Here is a 22,123-nt window from a genome sequence, read left to right as displayed (position 1 = left end):
AATACATCCCAGAATCATGTTTGCTTCTTTTGCAACAGCTTCACGCTATTGACTCATGTTTAGCCTGTGAGCCACTCGGACACCTAGATCCCTTTCTGCCGTACTCCTTCCTAGACAGTCGCTTCCCATTCTGTATGTGTGAAACTCTTTGTTCCTCCCTAAGGCTACCGCTAGACTGCAAGCCTCTTTTGAAACAGGCTTTTTGGAAAGGTGCTTTCGAAAAAGAGCATCTAGATTACGACCAGTACTTTCAAAAAAGCAAGCCGCTTTTTGGGAGAAAGAGAACACCCAGGCAATCTGGATGCTCTCTTTTGGAAAAGCACAGTTTGCATTACATAGCGCCTTTTTTCGAAAGAGCATGAGGTTTACCATGGTCAAAAAACCAGCCATATTCTTTCGATTTACTTCTGAAAAAACGCAGCAGCAGTCCAGACACAGGTAAAGTTTTTTCGAAAAAAGGCCACTTTTTTTTAAAAAAAAGCCTTCAGTCTAGACACACCCTATGTGGAGTACTTTGCATTTATCCTTATTAACTTCATCCTATTGACCTCAGAGCATTTCTCCTGTTTGTCCAGATCATTTTGAATTATGCTAGCCTCCAATGTGCAGCAGCAGTCAAAAATCAAACAGAATGTTAGCAACTTTCAGGAAGCAGATGGTAATAAGACAAAATATTATAATGCCACCACCCAAAACCATAGAGCACCCAGACATAGAATACAGTATCAGTTCCGGCCACCCTATTTGAAATAAGCTATATTAGAATTGGAAAAGGTACAGAAAAGGTGAGTGGAAGTTGTTAGTGGTATAAAACCACAGTAGCTGTACCTGCAGTCACGATCCGTTTATTGCCCACCTGTGGTCTTAAGGAGAAGATGAAAGTACTTACCAGCTCAGCTTTGACTATTTCAAACATCAGGCTTTTGGGGTTAATGTTCAGGATGTTACTAGCTTTCCTTGGGAGAGTTCTGTAAACATCAAAGGAACTTGATTTGTTTGCAAATTTCAATAATTCCCATAAAATTCAATTTTCCGATTTGGTCTCTATAAACATGTAGCTCTGAAGGGCATCGTATTCTTTGTTAAAGATGATACATTTAAGACACTATAAGCATCAGACACTGGAAGAAAGGACCAGTAGAAAGGACCAGAGGTTAAAATCCTTCCAGCAACACAGGTACCAAGCTAGCCATGCGATGCAGTGCCATAGCAAAAGTTGCAGATGGAATCTTTTTCTACTCCCTCTTCTTACATTCCATGGAAACACTTCCCTATCTGACTAGAAAGTCTTATGTTTGGTCTGAAGCCAAAGGTGAAATTATTTGCCAAGACTGCAGAAAATCATTCCTAGGAAAGAATGATTGATGTGTTTTATTTTGCGCACTCACTCGTGAGTGGCAGGTTTGTAGAATGTCAGTGTTGTAATGGACTCGACCAATCAGAAGGACCAAAGCTCAATAGATCCCAAGACTGCATTTCCCCGCTTTGCTTAAGAGAACGTCCAGTCTTCCCCATCTCGGCCTGTCTGCTTTGAACCGCAGGCAATGGGACCTTCCACTGCTGTTTTACCCCATTGCCAGCCACCAAATATCTACATGTCTAGACTCTTGGCCCGTTATAAGGTTTTTGAGCCCCTGCTTACATTGGCTGTTCTTATTAAGCAATTTTTTTCCACGTCTTGATAAGCAATAACCTCACAGGAAACATCTCGGCTATCCACTTTTATGTTTGTGAGATGGCCCATCCCGGCACTTGACGGGTTCTGTATCACTGCCTTGGAATTTCTCAGCAAATGCTCAGAATGTATCTTCACAGCCATGTTGTTACACACGACAACTCAAGAGACAGCCCAAAATTCAGGGTTGCCTGAAATGACCCAGGAGATCCCTTTCAGTCCCATGTCCTATTCTTGCTAGATTTTTGCTGTGTCTCCTTGTGATAGGAACAAAGATGGATAGAAAGAGAAAGATTTAGAGGAGAACAAGAGAGCACCCTGGATCTACACCTCAGAATTCAGTACAGAGGCAAATGTGAGTGAATATCCAATGAAAAGAAGAGATAGGAAGATTTTCAGAGGGTGTTAGCTGTGTTAGTCTGTGATTGAAAACACTTAAAAAACAACGAATAGTTCTGCAGCACCTTAGAGACTAACAAAAAATGTAGTTTGTATCGTGAGCTTTCATGGGCACAACCCACTTCAGATAGGAAGAGATTAGAAGATTATAACAATCCAGCCAGAGTATTGCTTATCAGCCATGCTTCTGTGTTAGGTACAATTTTCCAAGTTTACACAAAGAAAGACAATGGCTAGTTGTCAGCAAAGAAGTCGGACTTCTGTTTAAGTCCTTGTTGTGGTGTATATGTGAGTTTCCTCGCAGGCTGCCATTTCTGAGAATGCAGCAATCTTGGAAAATGAACCGGATTTCTGCCTTTGCAAAACTATAGCCAAAACACAGGTAGGAAACACTGACTCAGTGCTTCTGGTGACACCCTGCTGCAGCTGGAGAAGAAAGTACTGGCTATTATCTCACACATACATAGAGAGCCTCTCTTTTTAACTCTCGTGGTTTCACAGTTAAGGAGATAAGTTCCTTGAAGGGCTTAGTAACATGACACCCCATGTTAGAAAGAGGCCCGGTATCCGGACAGATAATGACTGTGATGGACTGAAATAGCTATGGCAGACACAAATGCGTGGACTAGCATGTCAGCTTGACTCAGGCTGGCCGTTCTAAGTGAAATTCCTCGCACTGGCTCTCTCTCAACTTTGCACACAATACTACGTCCCCCCGTATCCTCACTAAGGCTTTGTCCACACTGGCAATTGAGCCACAAAGCTTTTGTCCTTCACAGGTGCTTAGTCCCCCTCTCCCTGAACAAGAAATACTTTGCCCCTGGACAGTTTAGTGTAACCAGCGCTTTGCCCACAGCCGGGTTCTCCTGCTGACAACGCCGCAGCTCGTAGCGGGTGGAAGTTTTTTCATGGCAAACGTGCCAGCAAAATGTGTTTACACTGCCTGACTTTCAGCCCACAGCTATGTTGACACAGCGGGGTTGCTAGAAGCTTTGTAGTGCAGACCTACCACCAGACACTGGCCACCGAAAGCTTTGGTTTGCGTCCAGACTTACCGAGTCTTTTCCTCAGCAGCCGAGAGCTGGTCCTGAAGAGACTTCTCTTTATCCTGAAGAACCTTAGAAAGGGCAAATCCAGGAATTCATGCTTGGTTGGGTTCCTTTCCCAATCTTTTCTATCTCACCCCTTTGGGATCTGGGTGGATTCTGTTCAGTAAGGGTGCGGACAGACCAAACGCCGTTTGCGCCCTTGCTGCTGCCAATGGAAAGCAGCCTATGTGAGGTGCGCCACGCCTCTACACCCGCAGGACTCCGCTGTGATCCCCACCCCACTCCCCGGCAGGCCAGATGGGCCAAATAACCAGTTAGGCAGTTGATTAAGGTGGCTCAGGCGGTCAGGAGAAAGTGGGGCCCATAATGCCCAGGGAAGGGTGCAGAAGGGGGTGCTGGGAAAAGGCAGACGCTCCAAGGAGAGAGGGAGGAGCAAGTGGGGACTGCAGGCTCTGGTCACTCCCTGAGAAGAAGGGGGAGGCTTGGGGATCTGGCAGGCCCAGGAAGAAAAGGGGAACCAGAGGAAAGGAAGCAGCCCAAGCCGAGAGCAATGAAGCTGGGGAGAGAAGGCCTAGCCTGCTGAGCTGAAGGGCCCAGGGCTGGATCCTGGAGACGAGGGCAGGCCTCTGTCCCCCATCAGTCACTGGTGAGTGGAATGAAGGCCATGACCAGGAAGACCACCTAGGATGCTTAAGGAGCGAAATCCCACCCGGAGAAGGGGAAATAGTGACGTGGCCGGAGGAGGAGCCAGGAAGAGGACACCGGTTCCCGGGGCTAGGAGAGGTGGACAGCAGAGATGCAGTGATGTTGGGTGAAGTGCAGATGGGGAAGCCCGGTCTTGAGCCAATCCCCAGAGTACCAGGAGCAGGCGCCGCCTGGCAGTGATGCACCCCGTGACAATGACCATTGTGAAGACTTTAGAGTCAGCCATTATGGTGCTGTTCTGTGACTCTCGCCCTTCTCCACGCGCCTCCCAAAATCTCAACGGGTGTTTGCAGGGGGAAAAGCTGTATCATCACCATCCTAGACCTGCACACGATGCTGTCCTGGGGTGTGTCTAGACTACAGGGTTTTGTCGACAAAGGTGGACTTTTGTCGACAAAACTATACCTGCGTCTACACTACCGCCGAGTTCCGTCGACATAACGTCAACAGAACTCGGCAGTTTTGTCGACGGCGGTAAACCTCATTCTACGAGGAATAACACCTTTTGTCAACAGAGTTCTGTCGACAGAAGACGTTATTGCATCTACACTGTCCTTTGCGTCTACACTCTCATGTCGACAAAGCAACTTGCCTTGTCGACAGAACTGGATGTAGTCTAGACTCTCTTTGTCCACAGAAGCTTTGTTGACAGTATCTGTCGACAAAACCTCTGCCGACAAAAGCCTGTCGTCTAGACATACCCTCGGGGATGGACATCAAGTCTTGACAATTTTACCCCAAAAGACATGTGCTTCAGGGAGTTTTGATTGTCTGTCATAAATTTGAAGGCCTCCACAGATGTGGCAGCCTTGTTGTGCTAGGAACAGCTGAGACACGCAGAGAAAGACGTCCCTACCCCCACCAAAACGTAACTATCTCAGAAGATGGGATGACAATAGGCAAAGGAAATGCAGCACCCTCATCGTACAGATGAAGAACCCTGGGATGCAGTGAGAGAGCCAAAAAAACAAACAAACTCAGGTTTCCAGATGCTATACTAATCTAGTGCCTTAATTACAAGATCCATCTGGTGTTACAGGTTGAATTATGTAGGGCTTGCTACCTTTAACCACGCTAGATGTGGAATCCTTACCTGGATTACTGCCTCGTATTCTTTTATTGATTCCTCCAGTTCTCGGATTCGCTGTTTCATCTAAAAAAGGTCACATTGAGGTATGATTTCATATGGCCGATGGGCTACCTTACTCCAGTGCCCTTTGTCTGGGGCGCCCATTGAATAGTGCTGCAGAGAGCAAACAGCACCGACTGTGACAGCAGGAATGTGAAGGTTTTGCCCACGAACGGTGGTGAAAATGTTCTCCTTACGTTGGCTGTGCGGAAGCAAGTGCACTACTCTTCAGTGAGCTTTGCCTGCATGCGGTTCAACAGGCCCTAAGTTATCTGTGCCTATACTTGTTAAAAAACAAAAAGGGGTGAAGGTATTATTTGTGAAAGGTTCTCATTTAACAGCCCTGAAGACTCTATCCTTCTGTGTGTTCACACACAGAAAGAAACTCCAGATACCTGGCATTGTTACAGTCTAGTAACAAGGGTGCTAATTGCTACTTCCTCACCCCCTGCTGCTTAGAGTTTGCTTAGAAGTCCCCTTTTTTTTCCTGCAGAACGAATCAGTAATTACTGGTCAATAAGAAAGTCATGACGATGCTTGTGCTTCCTAAGAATGATGGGAAAGTAATAGATATTGCTTAGGAATTATTCAGTCAGTCATGCAAATATCTCTGTAGAATGAAAAGTTATATCAAGCCTGTATGTTACTTCTACCCCAGAGGCGATTCAAATTGGGCAGATTGTGGGAATTTCCACTCTCCAAACCTTCCAGGAAAACCCAACATGTCGAAGAGCTGACAGCTGACGCTGTGGGGACTGAAATGTGAAAAAAATCACTGTGCAAATTTCAACGGAAAATGAGTGCTGGAACTCAACTGTGCCGTAGCGACAGCATATTCTAGAACAATGCATTTTGGTTACATGGTTTGTATTTGTGTTTCTTAGATTTGGAAGGTCTGGAAGGCTTCTGTGCCATCTTAACGCTAAGAACAAAAAAGTCGTTCAGTCATTATATGTGCATTATAGATGCAGTTTGTTGCTGCTTGGGGTTTTTAACTCTCTCGCCAATATATTTATGTGCTTGGTTTCACTCCCATCTCCCCAGTTCTGTTTTGTGGAGCAGCCCAAATATTTCTCTTCTTCCTTGTTGTCATATCTATCAGATACAAGAGGCCTATTCTTATACCCTCTCTCCCATCCCATCCTTCCTGAGACAAGCTATGTATATGTAAACAAGCTGTTTCTTAGTAATGCAAGTCTTTGAATTCCTTCCAGTCAATCAACAGCTTTCTGGCAAGGATGGGCCTTTAAGTAAAGGCTGTGCTCTGAGAGATGAGAGAGAGAAAGGGACCTTCCGGTTCTGTGAAGTGATGCTGTTGACTTGCACCCACAGTTGCGCTGTGTTTTTAGGCTAGGTGAGAAACGGAGCTGTTGATTGTTTTCTCTAGGTCTCATTTGGCTTTACCATGTTCCAAAAATGTCCTTCCTATTGCATACCGGCAGTAGTAGCTTGTACTGAAGGCCCAGCTGAGACCCAGTTCTACCTGGATCAAATTAAGCTTGTAATGTAGGCTACATCTAGACTGCAAGCCTCTTTCGCAAAAGAGCATCTAGACTACAACCAGTCCTTTCGAAAAAGCAAGCTGCTTTTTCGAAAGAGAGCACCCAGGCAGGATGTGTCTAGACTACAGGGTTTTTTTTAAAAAGGAGGCCTTTTTTTCAAAAAAACTTCCCCTGCTTCTAGACTGCTGCGTTCTTTCAAAAGTAAATCGAAAGGACGCAGCAGTTTCAACCACGGAAAACATCATTTTATGAGGAATAACTCCTTTTTTCGAAAGTGCTCTTTCAAAAAAAAATGCTATGTCATTCAAACTGTGCTTTTTCAAAAGAGAGCATCCAGATGGCCTAGGTGCTCTCTTTTGAAAAAGCGGCTTCCTTTTTTGAAAGTACTGGTTGCAGTCTAGACGCTCTTTTCCGAAAGAGGTTCGTAGTCTAGACGTAGCCTCAGTCTGGATGCTGTCTTTCGGAAAAGCACAGATTGCATTACATAGTGCCTTTTTTCGAAAGAGCACTTTCAAAAAAAAGCATTCTTCCTCGTAAAACAAGGTTTTTCACGGTCGAAAAAACTGCCGCATTCTTTCGATTTACTTTCAAAAAACGCAGCAGCAGTCTAGATGCAGGGGAAGTTTTTTCAAAAAAAGGCCACTTTTTTCAAAAAAACCCTGTAGTCTAGACACACCCATATTGACTAGTATATATTGATCTGTCTATACATTAACATGCCTCCTAATGGACCTGATAGATTTTGATTTGCCTTGGCCTGGGGCAATATCCCCCTTTGCCCTCTCCCTGTCAGAGGGCCTGATCCTTCCCTCGCCTAAATAATTAATGCCTACCTAAATGAGTTTACTGTACCTTTCTGAAAATCTCATCTTCTGCATCAGAAGCCAGTTTGGATTCCTGGAGCTTTTTCTAATAGGAGACAATAGGAGACAAATGTTCTATGAGTATGTTTGGATCATACAACTTCCCAGCCAATATTCCCTCCCCTCTCACCCCAAACCATTCACTTCCATGCACCCCAGGGAAGGGTGAACCACCCTCTAGGATCCACAGCAGTGGTATGAGAGGACAATATTGCTCCCATCATGCTTGCTGACCAAGACACAGCTTTAGATTTTTCTCTCTTAAGTTCATAACCAAACTGGTTCATGAAAGCTACCAAAAGGACTGGTGCCTGTAAACAAACTTTATGGGAACACGGGAATCTTGGCCACACCCATGATAAGTGAGCATCTGTCTAAATAAAATCATGCCGGACCACGGAGGTTGCCAGACCACAGAATGCTGGATTAGAGAGGTTCAACCTGTATATATTTTAGAGAGTTTGTGTGTTTGTCTGTTTGATCAAGAACTTCTCCTAAACTGTAAGAGCTAAGACTACCAAATTAGATATACAGCTTCCTGTTATCATAACTTAAAGCAGTGTAAGGGTTTGGCTGTGCCAGGAAAACAGGATGTGCTTGGTGTGGGCTTGTGTCTCATAAAACCAAAAGGGTGTGTCTAGACTACTGAGTTTTGTCGACAAAAGTGGACTTTTGTCGACAAAACTATACCAGCATCTACACTACCGCTGAGTTCTGTCGACATAACGTCGACAGAACTCAGCAGTTTTGTCGACGCTGGTATACCTCATTTTACGAGGCATAACACCTTCTGTCGACAGAGTTCTGTCGACAGAAGGTGTTATTGCCTGTAGGGTTGCGTCTAGACTACAGGGTTCTGTCGACAAAGCAACTTGCTTTTTCGACAGAACTCAATGTGTCTGGACGCTCTTTGTCGACAGAAGTTTTGTCGACAGATACTGTCGACAAAACTTCTGTCGACAAAACCCGGTAGTCTAGACGTACCCAAACAGAAAAGAGACAGAATCACCAAATCAAGTACAGTCCTTAAAACTGACGTAACTGAGCGAATGTTGAAAGAAACGGAACCAAGATGAGCCAGCAAAATAGAATGAACCTGGAATAGAATTGCTTCTCAATCAACCTTACAGAAAAAACAGAGAAATTTGGAGTCACACTGAGTATGTCTAAACTACATGGTTCCGTCAACGGAGCCAACGTAAACTAGTTTACCTGACATAGTCAATGACGCAGGGATTTAAATAATCCCTGCTTCATTAAAATAAAAATAGCCGCCACGCTGTGCTGACAATCAGCTGATCCGGCACAGCGTGGCAGTCTAGATGCAGATCGGTTGACAGGGGAAGCCTTTGTCGACCGCTTCCTTATGCCTCATGAAACGAGGTTTAAAGGAGCAGTCGACAAAGGCATCCCTTGTTGACCAATACGCGTCTAGACTGCCGTGCTGTGCTGGATCAGCTGATTGTCAGCACAGCGCGATGGCCATTTTTATTTTAATGAAGCAGGGATTATTTAAATCCCTGCGTCATTGACTATGTCAGGTAAACTAGTTTACATGGCTGTGTCGACAGAGCCATGTAGTCTAGACACACCCACTGTGTTTTGGCACAGCCACATCAATAGTTAAGGTTTGGAAACTAGAAGAAAATGTTGTTAGAAACCAAATTGACTATCGCCCTTTTTTGTTAAAACTTAGCAAATGCTAAGAGTTTATAGGGATATCAGAACTTATGGGGATGAATTAAAAAATACACTTGATGGAATTCCCATTAAAAAAAAATACTAAAAAGGTTTAACAACTTCTTTTTTTCAAGAAATCATTTGTACATTTTCCTTTTATTTGAAAAAAAATCTTACTTGAGTGAAGGACCCCATCAACACCAGGTAAATCTGGCAGTAAAGACGCATAGGCCCAGATCTTGAACTTGTGCATCAACAGAGCTCATTTGAAATCAATGGTGCAACAGCATGAGGAGCGGGGCCCTGGGCTGAGATATAACGAGGGCCCAGAGGAAAGAGGTTCCTACTGAATTTCAGAGGGTCCTAGGCGCCTAACTCACTTGGTCTGAGAAAAGTGACATTTGCAGCCATGCAGTGCCTGACTCCAAACCCCACCTTTACGTGAATCGTCTCCATTTGTGTTTCAAGCTGGCTGGTTCTCTACTCACCTGTAGCTTATGGACATGAGCCCAGAGCTGCATGTGGCTGTGCTGGCTGGCTCTTCTCGATCCGGTCAGGGAGGAGATCTGAAATCAGACGGTGCCATTGTTCTTCCTTTCCACATAGCCAGGAAAGTCATTGCTCTTCCAACAGACGTAGCTGTTATGGGCCTAACCCTCCTCTAAGTGTAACTCCATGGAAGTCACTAGCGTACAGAGGTGAGAGCCACGATTGAGCCATGGATCTCCTCACACTTACCCTGCTATAGGTCAGGAGTAATTTCACTGGTCCCGGGCAACGCCGGGTAACCTTCTAGTGATTTAAACCCACAAGGCAGAGTGGAAGAAAGGAGAGATTATTGCCTCCTTTCATAGCTACGGTCTCAAGGGCAGGAAAAGTCAGGGCAGGAAAAGTTTTTCCGTTAAAAGTATTTGTGCAAGGGAGCGTCTATACTGGAATGTGCTTTTGCACAAAAGATTTGCTTTTGTGCAAGAGCATCCGTGCCAGTGTAGACACTCTCTTACGCAAGAAAGCTCCGATGGCCATTTTAGCAATCGGGCTTTCTTGCGCAAGAAATTGATGTTACCTGTCTACACTGGCCTCTTGCGCAAGAACACTCGCACAAGAGGACTTATCCCTGAGCGGGAGCATCAGAGTATTTGCACAAGAAGCCCTGATTTCATACAGTAAAACATCAGTGTTCTTGCGCAAATACTTGTGGCCAGTGTAGACAAGCGGCAAGATTTTGTGCAAAAGAGACTGCTTTTGAGCAAAATCTTGCCAATATAGACACAGCCCTGGAGTCTAGAGAAGAGCTGGAATTAAGCCGAGGTTGCCAGAGCTCTGCCTTAACCAAAGGGGCAGCCTTCCTCCCATAGGAAGAGAGGCCGGGCAGCCAAAAACGAGACGCCGTCTGCTGTTGGAATCCGTCAGGGAGCGGAGCAGGCCTCAGTAATGGGTATCTGGGGAATGGATGGTGAAACCGAATGAATGGTACAAGGCAAGGAGGCGGGGAAGCCATTTCATTTGCAAACACAGCTCAGCACATTGCTGTGCGTGATTGCCTCCAGACCTCTCCGGGGCGTGCCTGGACTGCATTACATCTGCTGGCCGTATACAGACATGCTGACAAGCTGCTTCTCTTTTGTGCTAGAGAGAAGAGGAAACATCCCCAAGGGGCGCGACTTGCTTTCCCTACATACCTCCTCCGAGAGCATGAGAATTCTCACATGTAAATCTTCATTGTCCTTTTCCTGCGGGAGGAACAAAGATACCTTGGTTGAAATGCAGAGGGCTGGCACCGCGGTGCTGCTGGCAGAGATGAGAACGATTCATTTAGAACTACAGGTTGAACCTCTCTCGTCCGGCACTCTCTGGTTCAGCAACCTCCGGAGTCTGCTGCAGTTTGAATTAGCCAGATGTCCACGTATCCCGGGCACGGCCAAGTTTCCCACAGTCCCATGAAGTGTGTCTACAGCTCTGTGTTCTGTGCTGTTATTTAGCTCTACTTTGCCCCTAAATGTCTTCTAACCGCCCAGTGGAAGGGTTGGGGATGCCACTAGACAATATTGACCTCCCGTGGTCCGGCAAATTCTCTACTTCAGCAAGAGTCAGGTCCTGAGGGTGCCAGACTAGAGAGGTTCAGCCTCTAGTGGTTTCCTTGCCCCACAAAACAGATCGTCTGCACTCCAGCTTACTTCCCTGTAGCACCGCTGATACCCAAGAGTCACACCAGAGTAGTGCAGCGCTGCATCAAGCCCGTTCTTCTTGTTTCGCCAAGGGAGGAGAGAGGAGGCCAAAGAGGACGGAGAGGCTAAAAGGTCTCTCTGGGGCCATCTTCCTGCCTCGCCCTCTGCCCTGGTGACTTCCATCCCAGATCACAACCTACGGTGGCAGCCCTGTGAGTCCTGTGCCAGGCGGCTGGACATCAGCAGAACAGCGCGGGAGGCTGGGTATGGTGCTGGTGCGGGGGACATTTCAAATAGCAGGGATGATGCTGTTGACTGGAGAGCAGGAAGGGGGCGTATAAACCCCACATTGGTTAACAAGCGCTGGAGCCCAGTTAACCCACCTGCTCGGTGCAAGGGACAGGGCCAGGCTGGATGAAGGAGGACGCCCAGCTGAGGAGAAGGTGGGTGGTGCTATATAAAGAGGACGCTCGGAGCAGAAGGCTGTTGCAGGGACAGAGGGAGGGACTCTGAGTTCCTCACTTGGCAAGAGAGCCAGGGGCCACTGGGAGGAGCAAGGAGGAAGCCCAGGGAGAGTTAACTGATCCTTGGGGTCCTCCCCTGGCCCCAAAAGAAAGATGAACCTTTCAGCTCGCTGGGAGGGACCTCTGATGGGTAGGGGAGGGAGATGTCCAGGGAGGCAGCAGGAAGGTGTCTGATGGAGTAGCTCCTGGCTGTAGTAACCCAGTATCACGGGAGGGCCTGGTTCCCCCTACCAGCCACAGAGGGAAGGTGAGATGAGGCTCCTAATATAAGGGCGGTGGATGGTTAAAAGCCTGAGAGGAGGGTGTGAGGGTTGCAGGGCTGTAGAGGAGGGGCACTGTAGGACTGAAGCAGTTGTTGGCGTCGGGTGCTCAAGAAGAGCTGCTCTGCCATGCTCCTAAATTTGAACTACCGTTATTCCTCCTGCAAGGAAGTTTAACGGTAGTTCGAATTAGGAGCTTTAATTCGAACTACCTAGCCCGTGCCGCATGTAGCCGCAGGCAGGTAGTTCGAACTACGGGGCATTTAAAAATGGCGCCGCCCGGGAACATGCAAATGAAGCCCGGGATATTTAAATCCTGGGCTTCATTTGCAAGTTCGAGTGCCTACATTAGCCACCCTAGTTCGAACTAGGGAGCTAGTGTAGACATACCCTAACAGCCTCTGGACTGGATCAAACTCCTCCACAGCAGCCTGGCTTCCCTTTTGTTCCAAAATCCAAGGGCAGAATCCCAGACTGCTAGGCCTCTCTTCCCATGCATATGGAGAGAACCCCCATCTCCCACACAAGAGTCACTTCCTTCCTATTTTTCCCAAGGGCTCATGGGAATTGTAGTCTGTGAGGCTGTATTGCAGCACACAGGGTCTTTCCAGAAAATAAGCAGAGGCACCTTTAGTAAGGGAATTACAATATGATTGCTGTTAATAGCACAGTGTCCTATGAGAGGAATCTACACAATAATAAAACATTAGCCATTGTTGTTGTGAATCTCACTGAAACTCGAAATGTTGAATAATTCCATTATTAGGTGCGATGGAACACTACCAGCTTCCACAGGTGAATTTCCTTTTCTGAGGCTGACACATGCTCCTCTTCCAGAGTTTTCTTGGCTGTTTGGAGCTCTGCTTCTAAAAGCGTTTTCATGGTTTCTGCCTGTTTTATCCTAGATGCAGCGGGGGGGGAGAAGAAACTCAGGACAATAAAATTATAATCCAAAGCGTGCTAATGTTGTAATGGGGCTGCTAAGGACAGATTCTGAGCTCGAGCGTGAATCCCTGGGTGACACTAATTTTTTCATTTCAGCTTATCCTTTGTGGTTCTGACTCTTTCGGCATCCTTTAAAGGGGAGGAGGTTTCAGAAGCAGGCTACCTTAGTCGTACAAGTGCCTTTGATGTTCAGCCTCAAAAGCATCAGTTCCCACAGGGTGGTTTGTGACTCTTAAAGGAGTTCGCACCATCCTCAAATGGGGTTGTGCGTGGATGTTGCTGTGTCACGCCACTCAGCATGACTCTGCCTGTATGCTGTATGAGGCCAGGTCTTCACTAAATGGAAGATCAACGCTGCCACGATTGATCGTCCGGAGTTTGATTTAGCGAGTCTAATTAAGACTCCCTAAATTGCACTCAGAGGGCGCCCCCATTGGCAGCTGCTACTCCTGCTTCTGCAAGGAGTAAGGGAAGCTGATGGCTATGGGGCTAGTGGGGAAACTCAAACCAAGGTATATCGACTCCAGCTACCTAATTAATGTAGCTGGAGTTGTGTATCTTGATTCACCGTTCTCTTTTAGGGTATGTCTACACTACCCCGCTAGTTTGAACTAGCAGGGGTAATGTAGTCATCCGCACTTGCAAATGAAGCCCGGGACTTGAATTTCCCGGGCTTCATTTGCATGAAGCCAGCCGGCGCCATTTTTAAATGCCGGCTAGTTCGGACTCCGTGCCATGCGGCTACACGCGGCACGGACTAGCTAGTTCGGATTAGGCTTCTAATCCAAATTAGCTGTACGCCTCCCAGGCTTCATTTGCAAGTGCGGATGACTACATTACCCCCGCTAGTTCGAACTAGCGGGGTAGTGTAGACATACCCTTAGTGATTATGATACATGGAGAGTGCCACTTTGCTCTGCAAATGGTGCCCTCACTGCGATCTGTATTTCCCGGAGATAAGAATTCATTAAAATGGGAGAAGTCAGCAAAAAGTTTGGGAGCTCTTGCTGGAAAGCTCTAGTCAGACACAGTGAGGAAAGAAAGAACCAACCAGCTGTGGGTAGAGGTGTCATGTGTTATGGCGACATCGCTCCAAAAATCTTTTCGTAGGTCTATCTACTCCACTATAACTTCCACTTTTTGCACTCTCCCTCCTACCCAGACGGTGAATGTGGTCTCTGGGACACAATAAGCGTCCAGCTTTTCTTGTCCATGACGCTATTTGGACAGGAGAATATTCTGTTTGCTGACACAGCTTTGCCCGTGCCTGGAATTTTGGTGAAATGCTGCCCGGTATCATGGTCTGTCAAGATGATGTATTGCTAATCTAAACTGAAGTTGGAAACACGAATGCGCACAGGAGGAGAACAAGTGTAATTAATGACTTGGTGTGAATGTATCTCTAACAAGCAGCTGGGCTCTCACTGTATGACCTAGGATTGGTTCCTAGGTAATGGATGGAGATGTTCAGGTCGTGCATGAAGTGAATGAGCACATCCTAGTGCACAGCTTGCCCACAACATAACCCAGAAATTGCCACCTGCCTATGGTAACACAATCCATGTTGCACGGCATAGCGGTAGCAATCCAAGTGCTGCATTTGCACCAGGGCCCACAAAGTGATGAGGTCCAGCTAGATGGAGAGGTCCACAAGCATGTCACCGAGTACAGGGGGCCACCACCCCACTCCCTCAAATTTGGCTCCACTGCACCACTATGGGCAGAGGGACAGTTGGGCCAAACTGGAGTGGTATTGAGACCAGGGGCACAGCTCCGGTTTGGCCTGGTTACCCCTTCGTCATGTCATGAGCAGCCAGGCCAAACCTGAGCGGTTCTGTGGGCTCGTACCTCAGGTCACAAGCCACTTGTCACTCAAACGTGGGCTGGGTGGGCGGGCGTTGGCAGTGAACAGAGCCGTCGGGGAGCCCAAATCAAGAGGAGTTTCCCCAGGTAGCAGAGCACTGCACTGGAGGGGGACAGATGTGGGGTGGGTGCTGATGAGTATCCAGGAATGTGTGGGTGCTGGATAGGGGGCTGAGTGTGAGTCGTTGGGGGTTGTGGGGTGAGAAGGGAGGGCTGGGAGTCTATGGGGTGAACAGTTCAATGCAGTGGGGTGAGTTGGGGGACTGAAGGTTTTCGCAGGGCATGATGTAAGGGATAAGCAACATTGTTGGTCATCAGGACCCCCCGGGGTGTTGATACGCACTGACTCCGAGTGAAGATGCAGCAGCCTGTGAACCCAGGTGGCCTGTTCCTGGAGCCTACAACCCGGCCGCTCTGCCTGTAAGCTGCGGGAGCAGACGGCAAGGGCTGAGGCCAGGGGACCCTAGGGATGTGAAGGGGGCAGTATTACAACATAAGAACATAGGAATGGCCAGGCTGGGTCCGACCAAACGTCCATCCAGCTCTGTTGTCCTGTCTGCCGACAGTGGCCAATACCAGGTGCCCCAGAGGGAGTGAAAAGCGAATCATCAAGTGATCCCTGCTCTGTCCCCCATTCCCAGATGGTGGCAAACAAAGGCTAGGGACCTACCCATCCTGGCTAATAGCCATTGATGGACCTGGTGCCCAGTGCTGAGCCCGCAGGTGCAGGAAGATGGAAACGGGACCGTTCTACCTCTGCAGAGGAGACTCAAGTCCAGTTGTGATTTTTGGCAGCTTGTCAATAACCTGTAAATACCAGCGGGTAAGAGAAAACCTTCCCCTCATGGCCCACGGCAGGGGTTCTTCCTCCTGTCTCTGAAGCAGCCAGGATAGGCCACGAGAAGGAGCCCAGCTCTGATGGTGCTTGGTCCCGCCATGAGGCAGGGACTGGACCCGATGACCCCTTGAGGGCCCTTCCAGTTCTAATGTTCTAGGATTCTGTGATTCTCAGGAAGTCCCAGCACTACGCAATGCCGACGGAAATCCCTGAGAAGCTTAACTCTCCAATCGGAACCCTCCCAGACCTGATCTCCTGCATGCTCTGAGCACACGCCCGGGACGCTGTGAGACTGTTGCTCAGAAAGGATGGGCTGATGGCCTGGTGGTCTTTGTGTACAGCTCAAGGCATCATTTCCTGAGAGAAAAGTGAGTGTCCAGGAAATACTCTTGAAACTAATTGAAGGAAACGAAAGGCAGGGGGAAGTGATAGGCCTGTTGACCTAGTGAGCTTCTACTATTCCCAAATTTTCCCTCTTCTCTTAGCTCGTCAGGGAAGGTGTAGATCAAGTCCTGTCAAGACCTGTCTAGTTGTTGGTAAGCGTGGGTGTATCATCACTGGATTGGCTGTTCATCTAACAGCGCCGGATGTTTGCCTTTACCTGCTCAGCTCCGCTTCCATGCTGCTCGTGGCTTTCTTTACATCTCCAATGCTAGCTTTGATGTTGTTCCTTTCCTGACACAGACGTTGAAGTTGCTCTTTCAGCAGGATGTTTATGTGTTGGTGCTGGAAGACCGAGTCATCTTTTGCTGCTCTCCAGATGTCCCTATCACGGGTACAAAAGAATATGGTAGCCTCAGAAAACTCAACCCCATGCAGATACCACACGGGTGAGGGTTCAGCAAATGCCTGGAGACATAGAACGATGTGTTTGATTGTACTCAAGGGGCGAGAGTTAAACCACATGGATGCTCCTGAAAACCCCACATCCTTGTACTTCAGAAGGAAATGAGAGTGACCTATGATTTAGGGACATAGATCCTGAAGAGTGAAGGTCTAACCAGCCCCTGGCTGATCCGTGCAATGATGGGGGGAATCTGTGTGTATGGGAAGCTGCCCTTGGTGTGCTTGGAAGCCCTGAGGGAAAACCAGGGTTGCTGATGGCACCCGGGAGAGAAGGGAAGAGGGCTGAGAGAGCACAGTGTGAATGAGGCATTCAGAGAGGGAGGTGGTAGTGGGTTGGCCTGGAGGTGCTGACCAAAGGAGTCTTACCCGACCCCATGCTCAGGGCTCGGGGAAGAGGCTAGACTTGAGGGGCAGGAAATGGAACTCAAGGGGAACGGGGAGGGGCCGAGGGGAAAATATCGATAGTTTGGGGGGAGAGGGAGGTGAGGAAAAATGTTGGGCGCCTCAGATGAGGGACGGCAAGAGACTGTGGGGGTGGGGCAAAAAGAAGAAGCCTGTGGAGGAGGAAGGGAGAGGAATGGGGTGGTCAGAGGAGCTGAATGCGGGGAGGCAGAAGGGGGAAGATACGGAACAAAGGAAAGCAAGACGGTGTGGAGAGAGGCGCCAGGGCGTGGGAGAGAGGAGAGGAGAGGAGAGCGACCCCCCGCCAAAGAACAACCGCTCACTGCCAGAGCCTCTGACTCGTTCCGGCTCCTGCTTCCACTGGCATTCATTTCTGCTCTTCACCGCGCACCACAGGTGCCTCAGGCCCTGGAAGGGCCTGTGTGAGGAAACGTGGCAACAGCAGCTGGGAAACCCTTCCCCTGGCCGCGGGGCTGGCTGTGGGGATTCCATACAACCTCGCGCGATAGCTGGGCAACCCCCTACAACGGTGTGACACCCGCGTGTCAGGCAGCAGAAGGCTTCTCTTCCCCAACAGGCGGTTGCTAGGAGACCCCCAAGGTCCCCTACCTACCACATGGGGCAATATGGAGGCTCTGAGTTGCCAGCTAAGAGGGCTGGCAGTGGGAGGAGGCGTACCTCCCTTTGCCGTATGGGGTACCGCCCTATGGAGGAGCAGGCACAGCCTTCTTCCTGCCTGTTGAGGGGCCTGGCCAGCCTGCATGCCAGAGGAGAGCCACTATGACCACAGGGCGACCTCAGTAGACCAGATCTGCAGCGTAGGGGGGCTATCGGTGGAGTTCCTGAGGGGACAGCAAGGGTGTGGGGGGTGCTGGGGTGACCCAGTCCACATAACTGGCCTTTGATGAATCTTAGCTGAGGCTGGCACACACACACTGGAACCCAAACACACTCCGCTGGTGGGGGGTGTCATGGCTCCTTCCCCACTCTGGCATGATAAATGCAGAAGTGGGGGCCAGCAAATGTACCCCAAAGCCTTATCTACCAGGCTTTGGTATAAAACCTCCCCCAAAATCTTAAAAACCTAGATCCTGGGAATAAAACTTCCGCTGCCACCACCCAAATGTTGATATAGAAATCAGGGGAAAGATCATTTGGGAAATCTCACCCCTAAGATAAAAATCAGGGCACACAATTAACCACTGCCAGGTTAATAAAAAGAAAGGGAAGAACTTTTATTATTACAACAATATTCCTGTTGTAAGCAGAATGACTAGATGGGAAGGTAACAAAATATACTCATGGGCTACGTCTAGACTGGCCCCTAAGTCCGGAAAAGTCATGCAAAGCAGGTAAGTCAGAATAGGGAAATGCGCGGGGGACTTAAATATCCCCCGCGGGATTTAAATAAACATGTCCGCCGCTTTTTTCCGGCTTGGGGAAAAGCCAGAAAAAAGCGTCTAGACTGGCGCGATCCTCCGGAATAAAGCCCTTTTCCGGAGGATCTCTTATTCCTACTTGCAAGTAGGAATGGACGGCCTTGCAAGTAGGAATAAGAGATCCTCCAGAAAAGGGCTTTATTCCGGAGGATCGCGCCAGTCTAGACGCTTTTTTCCGGCTTTTCCCCAAGCCAGAAAAAAAGCGGCAGACATGTTTATTTAAATCCCGCGGGGGATTTCCCTATTCTGGCTTACCTGCTTTGCATGACTTTTCCGGAATTAGGGGCCAGTCTAGACGTAGCCATGGAGAAACTCCATGGGCCTAGAACTTAGTTACAAAGAAAAGCCAAAACATCTTTTAAGCAGTGCCAGATCTCAGATCCCATACGCAACCCTTAAAACAATAAAGCCTAACGAAGCTACCTAAACTTTACCCTACTTACAGAAAATGAAGAATGGTGTCTTGGAGAGAGAGAGAGACATGCTTGTCCCTCTCTGTAGCTGCAGAGAACTCACTCAGAGAGACAAAAGGGAGAAAGGAAAAAACCCAAATTCCTTTGTCCCAGTTTGAAAGTCCCACCTACATTCCTACTGGTCACTCCACCTGGCTAGGTATAGTTAACCCCTTAATCCCCAGGCTGCTGGCTAACCCTCATAATCATGACAGGGGGCATCTGTGAACTTGGACCTAATTGCAGCCACTCCCTCTCTGAGGCAGGGTGGGCGGGCTGGTTTCCCTCCGAACACCGTTTTTATCATGCCGAGCTTCTATGTCTGAGTGATCACATAAGAACATAAGAACATAACAACGGCCGTACTGGGTCAGACCAAAGGTCCATCTAGCCCAGTATCCTGTCTACCGACAGTGGCCAGCACCAGGTACCCCAGAGAGGGTTGACCGAAGACAATGATTGAGCGATTTGTCTCCTGCCATCCCTCTCCAGCCTCTGACAAACAGAGGCCAAGGACACCATTTTATCCCCTGGCTAATAGCCTTTTATGGACCTAACCTCCATGAATTTATCCAGCTTCTCTTTAAACTCTATTATAGTCCTAGCCTTCACCGCCTCCTCTGGCAAGGAGTTCCACAGGTTGACAACACGCTGTGTGAAGAAGAACTTCCTTTTATTAGTTTTAAACCTGCTACCCATTAATTTCATTTGGTGTCCTCTAGTTCTTCTATTATGGGAACTAATAAATAACTTTTCTTTATCAGCCCTCTCCACACCACTCATGATTTTATAGACCTCTATCATATCCCCCCTCAGTCTCCTCTTTTCTAAACTGAAAAGTCCCAGTCTCTTTAGCCTCTCCTCATATGGGACCCGTTCCAAACCCCTCATCATTTTAGTTGCCCTTTTCTGAACCCTTTCCAAGGCCAAAATATCTTTTTTGAGGTGAGGAGACCACATCTGTACACAGTATTCAAGATGTGGGCTGGGAATTCACATGGGCTGGGAATTCTTCCCAGAATGCACCCTGTGCTGGAGAATTTAACAATAGTCAGGTCTACAGCTCCAGGACCGCACTGTGGTACCTGGCCCCGACTCGGAGCCAAGAGACACCGAGTCTCCAAAGCCTTTCGAGGCGCGTGTTCGGTGAGTTGCCAGAAGTAAGTGCAGCCTGAGACATGGCTACTTAGAAACCTCAGAGACAGCGGGCAAGGACATTATAGGGGTCACTGCAGCTGTTAGGATGTTGGGATTTAGTTCAATTTTAATTTTCTGCATTTTTCCAAACAGTGTGAGTGAAATTCAGTGGATGCTCCTTTGAAAAGCCCAGCCTAAAAGACTAATATTAAGGGAAGGCAAATTTTGGATTTCTCACAAGCTCTCAGATTTGTGTGTTTTTTAATTGAGAATAAACCACTCCACTTTACACGCACACCATGCAGCTGAATAGCAACTGCACAACTTGAGATGTGCTCCTCCCGGTATATTTCCTGGCCATAAAACACGTTCGGTGTATGATGCCAATGTGGAATATGGCTTCTTGGCTAGCCGCGTGTGTTTATGTCCGGTCCAAGACATGGACGGCCAGTTAATAATGCTCAGTTATAAATTTGATTTTGTGCACCCTGAACTATGTCCAGACGCCATCGCTTTACGGTTCTGTTCCAACCTATTGTAAAGGGGGATGCCGCTAAGAATATGAATCAAAGGCTCTTAAATATTATGGAGACAGTCAGCTAATACAAGGAAAAGCATGGGATACAAACCTCTAAAGAGAATGGTTTTTATATATCACAAGCGAAAAGGGGTGGGGCATGTGTTTAACCAATAGAATTAAAGTATGCAAATGAGCAGACCACTGGAGGGGAAGAGATGGGAGAGATAGATCGTTAGTGATTTACCTCCACTACCCCAATTTCCTTGCGTGTGATGGAAAGCTGCAACCCCCGACAATGTTCTGCAGAGAGGAGCGGGGTGAATGAGAGGATGGGGGGAACAGGCTGAGAAATCAGGGTAGCTTCAACCATGAGCTTCCAGGGGCAGCCAGATTAGTAGAACAGTGCCAGGAGGGCTTGTCTGCAGGCTGACAAAATGCAGAGTTAGCACAATAAGGGGTGTCACGTACCAGGAATGATCTGTTTCTTCACCGGCAGCTGCAGGGACTCCAGAAATCTGCAGGCAACGATCATTTCTCTTTAATACTTTAGAATTAGAACTGAACCTATGCAGTTGGCAGTCTAGTTCTCCCCTGCTGTATGTGCCTCCCGGCAGCATGATCCAAGGCCAGGGCATTCAAAACAAGGGTCCTATTCTTGGCTCTACCTCTGCGACCTTAACCAAGTTGCTTCCTCACCTTATGCCTCTACTTCCCTGCCCTTTGGGGGTTGTCGGTTTAGACTCCAAGCCCTCCAGGACGGTATGTGTGCTGTGGTGCCTGGCACAACAGAGTTGTGAGCTTGTTTGGGACCCTGTGTCTGCGCCTGGAATATAAATAACAGGACCAATGCCTGTGCTTCCCAGATCTAAGCCAAATAATGTGATGACGAGTCTCTGTTCTGTTCCCTTCCGTTCCTACATTTCACCCCCTGCTCGCCTCATCTTCCTTTTCTGGGCTTGCATACGTTTGAGTCCCACTGCGTTTCCTCCCCTCCTTTCTTGACCCCTAGCCACTGCTGATATCTTCTTCCATATTCTCCCCCTTGTCTACCCAAGCATTCACCCACTGTGGACTTCCTGAAGAAGCACCATCTGTGTAGGACTTCCTCCTTCCAGGCTCTCTGCCACTCCCACCATGACCTTACGCTCCCTTGGCTCCCAACCTCCTGGAAATGCCAGCCCTTCTCCATCTCTTTTCCCTTCATCCACTGGAGGCACTCCCCCAGGGAGCAGCCATGTTCCTGTCCTACCACCACCTTCCGGCCTCCCCTTCCCGCCCGCTTTCCGCTGCGTCAGATGCTCCCCAGAACACTTTGCCCTGCAGAAAGCCCCAGCGATGCCCAGAGACACTAGACAAAAGGCGCAGGCTACACAAGAGTCTAGAGGAGAATCTGAGAGGGATTTGCTGGGACGTATCCTACCGGGTGGAAAGCAACAGGATCCCACCATGGGACAGCGCACACCCGGGCTTTTCATCCCCGCAGTCCCTTTTGCAATGCCTTTTCCACTGTCCTGGATGCATCGTGCAAGACATGGGCAGACTTGATACACCCCGGCGCCACGAGGGAGTCCGCCATTTCCAGCGCTACCTTGTTTTCAGTCATGTCATGTCATCTGCCAGGAGTAATTCGGGAACCGCTTTTGCCACATTTTCCCAGTGGCTCAGCTACATGTCTGAGTCATCGCCGCAGCTACAGTGGGTCTGGTCCTGGGTCACGTGTGTCTCCG

The 22,123-nt window shown here is 48.4% G+C and overlaps 1 protein-coding gene across 8 annotated transcripts in view; it reads right to left on the bottom strand.

Moving 5' to 3' along the window:
- The window catches only part of LOC102453010 (uncharacterized), a 26,969-nt gene extending 4,846 nt beyond the window's left edge, over positions 1-22,123 (bottom strand). Inside the window, exons 1-11 of one of the 8 annotated variants that reach the window (XM_075937263.1) lie at positions 21,985-22,123; positions 21,093-21,219; positions 20,865-20,911; positions 16,202-16,366; positions 12,738-12,855; positions 10,685-10,735; positions 9,491-9,568; positions 7,312-7,368; positions 4,922-4,981; positions 3,130-3,191; positions 890-968 (exon numbers count right to left, since the gene is read on the bottom strand). In XM_075937263.1, the coding sequence (XP_075793378.1) occupies positions 890-968; positions 3,130-3,191; positions 4,922-4,981; positions 7,312-7,368; positions 9,491-9,568; positions 10,685-10,735; positions 12,738-12,855; positions 16,202-16,221 (525 nt within the window). In that variant the 5' untranslated portion in view covers positions 16,222-16,366; positions 20,865-20,911; positions 21,093-21,219; positions 21,985-22,123. The other 7 variants (XM_075937260.1, XM_075937258.1, XM_075937259.1 and 4 more) reach the window with 7 other exon arrangements.

Source organism: Pelodiscus sinensis, chromosome 10 (genome assembly GCF_049634645.1).
Source record: "Pelodiscus sinensis isolate JC-2024 chromosome 10, ASM4963464v1, whole genome shotgun sequence".
Taxonomy (NCBI): Eukaryota; Metazoa; Chordata; order Testudines; family Trionychidae; genus Pelodiscus; species Pelodiscus sinensis.
Note: the sequence above shows the minus strand (reverse complement) of the source record. Positions and strands in the feature narration are given on the sequence as shown.